General features: G+C 36.0%; 1 protein-coding gene across 1 annotated transcript in view; it reads right to left on the reverse strand.

Annotated features, from left to right (window-relative positions):
- The window catches only part of gfra4a (GDNF family receptor alpha 4a), a 148,439-nt gene extending 143,558 nt beyond the window's left edge, over positions 1 to 4,881 (reverse strand). Inside the window, exon 1 of the mRNA XM_056248022.1 lies at positions 4,413 to 4,881. Coding sequence (XP_056103997.1) covers positions 4,413 to 4,455 — 43 coding nt within the window. The 5' untranslated portion in view covers positions 4,456 to 4,881. The remainder of the gene's footprint in view (positions 1 to 4,412) is intronic.
- Positions 4,882 to 9,559: the final 4,678 nt, after the last annotated feature.

Raw genomic sequence — 9,559 nt, forward strand, 5'->3', positions numbered from 1 at the left:
GCCAGATTGGATATCTTTATTCACGTCATTTATGGACTATTTCTGGATGTCAACGGACGTCCAGATTATAGTCAGTATGAACGTCTTTTCTCAACTAGTTCTGGCTGTCAGTGGACGTTTAGATTATGGCCAGATTGGACATATTTTTTTAAGTCATTCATCGACTAATTCTGGATGTCACCGGACGTTCAGATTATAGCCAGTATGAACGTCTTTTCTCAACTAGTTCTGGCTGTCAGTGGACGTTTAGATTATAGCCAGATTGGACATAATTTCTCATTGTCATTAATCAACTAATTCTGGATGTCAATGGACGTTCAGATTATGGCCTGGACGGACGGACGTGATATCAACCTGTTTTGTATGTCCACAGACGTCGCTTGCTCAGTGGGCTGTGATAAGATTCAATATTGTGACATGTTCCTACAGTATCATTCCAGACAGATCTAGATGTGTGAAAATCTTCCACATTTTTATTCATAATATATGATACTGCTAAAATATCAAATACAAAAATACCATACACAGGTGTTTGTTAACCCAGAAATTTAAATTCTGTCATCGTTTACTCAAGACTTTAGTTGTTCTTGCAAACACAAAACATAAATTAAGATTTTTAATGAAACCTGAGAGTTTTCTGTTCCTCCATTGAAAGTCCATGTAACCAAACTTTGACGCTTCAAAAAGTTAATAAAAAACATTGTAAACGTAATCCATATGAATCGAGCAAGTCTTCCTAGTCTTAAGAAGAGACACAATCACTTTATATGATTTGATTTAGGCTTTTTTTTTTAGGTGAGAAACAATGATATTTGTTCTTGAATTTCACGCAAGTATGTTGGACTACCATTTACCATATTTGATACCAAACTTCTATAGATATTGTGATATATCGTTATCGGGAATTATTTTGGCCATGATAACAGTGTGGAGAAAAATCTGATATTGTGACAGCCCTAATGTCAATAGTTTTGTGTTCTCTTGCAAATGGTTTGCGTTCCCTCAAGAAACTTTGCGTTCACTTGTAAAACATTTTATCAGGTGAACCCGTGACATTTTGGACGCGAACACAATTTTTCTCATAGGAATGCAAAATATTTAAGATATAAGAGAAAACGCAAAGAATTGACAAATAATTTTTCCTCCCATCTCATATATCTTTTCCTTCACCATGTCCCCTTTAGGGGCTCCGTAAAATCAGTGTAAGACTTTTTAAAGAATAATATTTTATTTTTATGAAGAATGCATATCTATTTTTATGAAGAATGCATTAATAATATAAATAAAAAGTATGAATATCAAGTAACAAAGTAAATAAGTCAAATACTTACATCAAGTAAATAAAAAGATAAATAATCAAATGAAATGCATCCTTAATTCACTAAAATACCCAAAAAAGCCATTACCACATTATTATATGTAAAACATTTTGTTGTTGCATTTATGGCAATAATTGTTATACTTTTGTATATTTATTATGATTACTCATGCAATGATATAAGATTTTGGTCACAGATTCCACCAAGTTCTGTACGATTGAGACACACAACAGCCCTGTCTGCACATCGCACATTAATGCTCATCTTGCCTACTTATCCTCGGCTGAATCAAGTCAATCTCAGTCAATATTCACTCTGAAGGGACAGCTAATTAAAAAGTCACCCCAAAAAATCATGCTGAAAGAATAGACTAAGTCTTGAATATTTAGTCACTAAGAGATGTATGCGGATAATTAGCAGGGTGAAGACAGAGAACCTGGACAGGCCAAAAGGGGAGGAGGGGCAGTTCGCATTAATGCTGCTGAGAAACAGCAGCCCTGCCAGAATAAATTCATATCCCAGCAAGGTGCAATGAACAGCACCACATAATGTAATCTGCCACAATTCAAGGTTACTAAATGTGGGGCTAACAAATGTATTCAATCCCCTAAGAGCTTAAAGGGCTAAATGAGCATTAGTCTAGGAAAGGTGGAATTCATTTGCCTTACATGCATGAATTTCACACACCATTGTACATGTTGGAAATGACATAATTATCACTTGTAGAAAGGATCAATCGGATTTGCTCAAAGACTAACTAGAACGAACACTTCAAAAAATATATAATGCAATGTGAAACTATAATGATTCTTCTCATTCATAACTTAATCATATTTCCACGTGTGAAATGTATATAAGAGTTGGTAGCAAAGTGTCTTCAAATGATTACACTGCAACAGAATAGTTGACAAAGCCCATTAAAGTTTCTTCGTGGACTAGCACAGTGATGGCTGTGTCAAAGTAAAGTGTGACACAGAAGGACACAAACCAATCATCGTTCACATTGCTTGTATCTCCTCTGTAGGAGAGGACGCTTCATAATTTGACCCAAAATATTTACTGTTAGCAATATATTGCATTTCTAAAAGAGGCAAAATGCACACATAGTGCTAAGAATAAAATGTCCCCACACGGAAAGTAAAACCTGAAAGTAAAACAGCTTAATACACATACTGAAAATGTCTTAATGAAAGTTTACAAATGGTTTGTGTGTGGGTTACTATTGAGTAAGGAGACGGAAAATATCATCAGACAGAAGTCCACGTAAATTCCCAACCATGACAGAAAAACAAACATGCGAAAATCAGTTCAAAAGTGTCCCTGGCCATCAATGACTGTATAAAATGTGCCTCTGGCCATCTAGCTGCATGGTGGCTATATGTCTTTCGTCCTCTGCATGTGAACCTCAGAGGGAAAAGTGTGTGTGTGTGTATAAGAAAGAGAGAGTTTATATTACACTGATGGTCTGCAAGACTAGCCCTTAGACTAATTGAATGTCTGTTTTGGTTTTATGTTTTTAATTTTACACCTGTTTTTAATCCTTATGGATTTTGTTTTTTGTTCACAATCCTATAATAAACTTGTTGTAGCCTATTGGTTGGAACAGTGGCATTTCTGGCTCACTTATAACAACTTAAATCAGCTCAGTATACATTATAATACATTTTTGGCTATAGTGATACATTTTTCAAATACCCCCCCCAAGGAAACCCAGGTTCAAATCCAGACTATATGTCATCTTTTTTTAATAAACCAAGCAAAATTGCAACTGAACTTGACAGATAATGCATCTTTGTTTTATGTAATTGAGAGCTTTGACATTTTGATAATAACTGCTGATGTGTTCCACTGAAAAATGTCATGTCTTTTGAAGCAAAATGCAGGGATATGATGTCAGAATTTCCTGTTTAAAGTAAATGATCTTCCTTATTTCAGATAATCATCAAAGATTCCTTTTTGGGGGTGGAAGTTGCATTCAAAATCCACTCAAAAATATGAAGGCGCAAGTTTGAATGACATGATGACGATATCTGATGAGTGATGACGATAATGGCTTGTAAGAGACTATAGGATGAGTTTCCGTACCCACCACACACACACACACCACCCATTCACTTTCTCAGTATCTCTCTCTTTGCTCCTGTTTAAGTTTGTACGAGTAGGCTACTTGAAAACATTGTGACATTCACATTTATCTCATAAATGTAACCCATTTATATTCCATATTCAATGTGGGAGTTTTAAATCTAAGAGCACTAAATGAAGCATGACTGTAGCAGTAATGCCTCAGCAAGGCTATTAAACATTATATGGGTAAAATAGAACTGTCATCATCAATCTGAGGGTTTTTTTCTTTCTCTTCTTCCCTCCAGCATGCCAAGAAAGCCTCCCTTAAAACGTCTACTTTCAGCCTGTTGCCCAATGCACAAGCGCATTCTCTTGAGACTGTTTGATAAAACTAAGTCTCAGTGGAGTACACAAATGAAACGACAGGACGACATGGAGACAGCTGCATGGGGTCTAGTTAGGAGGTATCCTTTGCAAACGTTTTGACAAGAGCTCATGTCTCAGGCTGCTGGCTCTTCATAATTCTTTAAAGCTATTTTGCATAGCTGCAGTATAGGATGCGCCCTGCGCGCTACCTGCGGACCGCGCGAGATGCCACGATGACGCGCACAGCTTGACGGACAGGGTGTCACTTTAATGATGGAGCTAACGTGCCGTGAACTAGCGCATTAAATGCAAGCGACAGGTAATTTTAACACACAAACATAATGACATTAGCAGGTCGTCCGTTTGGTGTGCCAAACATGATAATGACACTTATGTGCGCACTGACAATATCGTAAATCAAACCAGGAACAATGTCCTAACAGCTTAAACACCGCAACTTCCCGATAGAACAAACACATAACGACATTACAATCGCAAAAGTAACAAGTTAAAGTTAAAATGCGGCGACACTGTAAAGATGATTCGTGCGTCTGCAGGCGAAGAAGGGATTCACCATTCCCTTCACATCCGCAACAGCTGCAACTGAGCTCATCCTGCGTTTCCCCCCAAATCAGCAGAATTAATCGGAGGAAAACTCACCAAAAATTGCCAGCTGGAACAAGTAGAGCCCGATGAGGTCCATCCTGCTTAGAGCCAACAATCTTGAGGCAGTAAAAGACTTTCGCGACTGCCCGTGTCCACTGGCACCAAAGTTGTCCAGAAAACGTCGTACTGCGTTCAGTGCTGCTTTCCTCCAAAAACGCGAGGCGCAATCCAAATCATTTCATAGGTATAGAGGTACGTCGAGAATCATCTTTTATTCCCCAGCAAATCTGGCGCCAGGTGAGGGAAACAGTTGCGCAAATCAGTGTCACGAAACGGCACTATTTTAATAACAAGTTTAGATGCTGCGTTAATAACCTCATTAGCACTCAAGGCACTAATTAAAGAGCGGTGTTGGTCTTCCGGAGTAAATTCGTCTGTTTTTTTGTGTGATGCTGTGTCTCTGTCTAACTCCTGAGCGCACGAGAACGGCACTGACACCAAATCACTGGACGCGCAAGAGCACTGCGCTCTGCCCTCCGACTCCACTGACAGCAGAGAAGAGCGAATGCAATTCAATGTTATATGTATTATTATAGTATATAATTAGTTATTATATAGTATATAATGATTATAATTACTAGTATTTAACTATCACTTTTAATTAGTAGTTATTACATTTATAATTCCTCACGTTTCTTTATTACAAGATAGGTTTTCAAATACAGTGAAATATAAATGAAATATTAGAAAAATACATTTCCTGGATTAGTGTTTTCTGTGGTATGCTAGAAGGTCACCCACACAAACAGGGAGAGAAAATGTCATTTTAAAGCTTTAAAAATAAATTCTTCACTGATTCTTGAGCCATGGGACAAACAACTTTACCTGCCTTTAGTTCTTAAAATGGCAACATTTACACTACTCAAACTCTATAAAAAATATAAAATATCTAAAAAATATATACACAATACTGTAAACTGTTACATTAAGTGTAATTTAAAGAAAAAATACTTTGTATATATATGTTAAGGAATTGTGCTCGTTTTGTCACAAATGTCAACTCAGTCACAAATTATACAGAATTTTTTCTTCAGATTTTTATTTTATTTACTTTGCTCTAGCTTTCTCACAGAGCAAACACATTACATTAAAAAAAACTACTGTGACAAATACTCTGAAAAATAAATAAGTAAACAGAAGGCACACAAAAACAAATTATCATTTGACAGTGTTTTCACTTTTTGAGTTGGTCCTCTAAGCAAATGTGATGTGCAAAAGTTAGTTTATCTTTATTGATGAAGATAAACTATGTAAGATAACCCATATAAGAAACAGGAGATGCTCTCAAATAGGTAAAGACATGGTTAAACATGTTCAGCAGATTCAACCAAAATAATTCTGTGATGCATAAACTTTTACTTTTCAAGTTGTTTAGGCCCTTATTTATTTAGTTTGTGTTTTATGGTACGGCAACAATTCCATCTCAAACAGAGAGAAATATTTATTCAAGCTGGGAAGCAGAGCTCTCAGCCCTCAGTGTAAATAAGAAATGAGTGACATTTCCATTAGGTTTGGCAAAAGTTGAAAATATGTGTGTGATTGCTTGAGCTGTGTTCGATCGCACTGTATGTTTCTTCTTTTCATCACTGAAGTGTGGATGTAATAATTATGACATAATACCTGCTGCAGGTATTGTGAGTGACAAGGAAGAGAGAGTGAACAAGTGAGAAAAGGAGAACGATAGATTGCTAGAGAGAGGGAGAGAGAGAGAGAATTTGGCCAGAAAAATGTTTGCCAGCAGGGGTTTGGCACAGCATCCTCTCTCACATGCTGGAAAACTGTGGAAACAGGCATACTAACGGCCCATCTGTTGAGGGAGAGAGAGAGAGAGAGAGAGAGAGAGAGAGAGAGAGAGAGAGAGAGAGAGAGAGAGAGAGAGAGAGAGAGAGAGAGAGAGAGAGAGAGAGAGAGAGAGAGAGAGAGAGAGAGAGAGAGAGAGAGAGAGAGAGAGAGAGACAGAGACATAACAGAAAGTCCTTTTGCGCAGTGCTGACAGGTGATGACTCTACAGCACATCCTCTTTAGTTTCATCCTTCAGGTTCTGCGCTCACAACTTTAAAAAATAGATAAAATGTAAGTGTAACTTTTATGCAGTTAGAAGCATAATAAAAGTAAAATGTAATTGTAAATAATGGCATATTATGGGTTTGAGGTGGGATATGGGTAAGGATGTGTGGGTAGGTTAAGGTGTAAGGGAAGTGACAACAGAGAAATTAATTACAGCTTTATTTACATCCAGGTATTTTTTTTTGTATAAGTACAATGTAAAAACATGTACAATATATATACACAATATTGCATTGTATATAAATGATTAAAGGGTTAGTTCACCAAAAATGCATAATTTACTCACCCTTAAGTCATCCTAGGTGTATATGACTTTCTTCGTTCAGCCAAACACAATCGGAGTTATATTTAAAAAAAATCATGGCTCTTCCAAACTTTATACTGGGAGTGAATAGTAACTGAGATTTTGAAGCCCAAATATCCATATTAATAACTTTATAAACTAGAATCACTGGCTGCTGGTAACGGCCGTATACGTGAGTCTTGATGTGGCGGAAGAGTGACCTCTGACCCGACGTATGATATATTGATGAACGCGGAAGCACAGAGGATAGAGCTTAACAAAACACCGATCACGAATTTAAAGTCTAAAACGAGAATTTTTAAAGAGAAATGTCGGAGGATTTCGAGATAAGAGAAGAGGAGCTTGAGTTTGTTGCCCAGCCCTATTTGTTTGAACCGCGAGAGGAGTCTACTCTCACCTAAGCTTACGCTATATCCTACGTCATACGCCGGAACTCGACTCTCTCATGAACACGTGGACGGACGTTACTGGAAGCTAGTGATTACAGTTTATAAAGTTATAATTATGGATATTTTTCTTACAAAAACGCTTTACTTCACTTCAGAAGGCCTTTATTAACCCCTTGGAGCCGTATGATTACTTTTATGATGGATGGATGCGCTATTTTGGGCTTTAAAAGTTACTATTCACTCTCATGAAGCTTGGAAAAACCAGGATAGTTTTTAATATAACTCCGATTGTGTTTGGTTGAAAGAGGAAAGTCATATACACCTAGGATGGCTTGAGGGTGAGTAAATTACGGGATAATTAAAAATTGTGTGTGAACTAACCTTTTAATTGAAATGTACTCAAAGACACGTAATATAGTACTTAAAGACACTTAATAGTGTAACCAAAAAGCAAAAAAAAAAAAATACAAAATCATGAAACCAATCAATTTAGTCACTGGACATTGACTCAAAACATTATTAGTTTATAGTATATAGTATACCTTCCCTATGTGACAACTAGCCTATGTCGCATGATTCTTAATTTCCTTTCTACTGAAATTCATGGTCTAGAATGACAAGTAGTTATTAAACAATTTTTTTTTATACATTGCCGTGGGTTATTATCTATGCCATTTCATCTCGGCTTAGTCTAAACTCTAATCTCCTTTAATTAGTTCATCTATCAAACACTTGCACCTTCGGATGTTATTTGAATGTATATACATATTCATGCGAAATTAAAACGTACATGCTTTGAATTTGTCTGTGGCCTCAACCATCCATTTATTTCCCAAATTATCCATTCTCTGTCACTCTCTGTCTCTCTTTTCAGCTCTTTATTAGGTCCACACTTCTCTCTGAATCACTAGACGTGTCATGGAACCATCAGCCATACCCTAGAGAAAGTGTAACCAACAGAGTGATTTATTTATTTAACTTCCCTTACAGAAATTTATATCAGCTTATAATGATTTCAGTCATTATCCTGCTTTTCACTTTAGATCACTGCCTCAAATAAATGAGTCCTTCCTTCAAAAGAATTGTGTTAATACTTGGGTCATTACATTAGTGGGTTACCATTATCTTTAGTTTAGAATTAATTATACATTCTGCATTAATCTCATTAATTATGAAACCTGTATATTTCTTAGTTTTCTGCCAGGTATGAAAAATAGTTATTAATTAGCTAAAAGTGTACTATTGCCTTCTACTGAGTGCTATTACTTTCTAGTTTGTAGTAACACTTTAGAATACTGTTCCATCATTAATGAATAACTACACAGGAACAAATGAGTAACACACTATTAACATTCTAGTAATCACTATTAACTAACAAGAAACTTCACTAATAGCTAATCAGTAACTACAATTTTTTTTCTACCTCCCAGAGAACTAGGCTACTAAGAACTACTATATACAGGTTCATAATGAACATGAATAATCCATAATTTGTAATATAAGGTAATGGTAACCCATTAGTAATGACTCAAGTGTTACTACATCCTTCTAAAGGAAATAATAATAATTTGGATCAGTATTCTAAAGTGAAAAGCACGATAACTCTCTAGTAATTACTGGAGTCATTGCTTTTGAGTCTTTTGTAATGTTTTGAATAGTACAGTAATTCCTTCTGATGGATTTGGTAACACTTTAGTCATTAGCGTGTTTCCATGATCTTCACTTTAGAATACTGATCCAAATAATATGTAGTTCCTTTAAAGGATGTAGTAACACCTGAGTCATTCTATCCAAAACCTTACAAAAACCTCAAAAGCTTACAATGACTTCAGTCAATATTTTTATTATTATTAAAATTAATTATGAACCTGTAAGTCCGACTAATTCGATCCAAGGGCGGCATTCAAATTAGCGGTGAAGGTCACATGCGCGTTCCGTCTCTTCCAATGGCAAAGGGATTTATAATTAAATGCAATACATTCTATCTTATGTATTAACTCGTTTCATCTGACTCCATAAAATGAAAGTGTTTTTCAATGATATCTGTGCATCATTAAGTATACGTTAATGCTTGACTATTCGTTTTAACTCCAATGAAAATAAAGTCAAAGTCTGTTAGAATAATCAAATATAACAATTTATTATGTCAGGTAAATGTATTATAATAATTCCATAATCAATTGAAAGATAATCAATGCAAATCATCAAATGTTCTAGAACAAAGAGGAAAATCTTTTACCCGACATGAAATACATGAATGCTGAGTCTCGGCGACTCAGCATCCACGGGCTATCTGAGATACAGAAAGAGCCACGATCCCTTGCTGCCTTCCATTAAATAGCCAGACCTCATTTCATATGTAAACCTGTATTCACAGTGGA

The sequence above is a fragment of the Rhinichthys klamathensis genome, unplaced genomic scaffold (assembly GCF_029890125.1).
Source record: "Rhinichthys klamathensis goyatoka isolate OS25496 unplaced genomic scaffold, OSU_Roscu_1.1 h1tg000053l_1, whole genome shotgun sequence".
Lineage (NCBI taxonomy): Eukaryota > Metazoa > Chordata > Actinopteri > Cypriniformes > Leuciscidae > Rhinichthys > Rhinichthys klamathensis.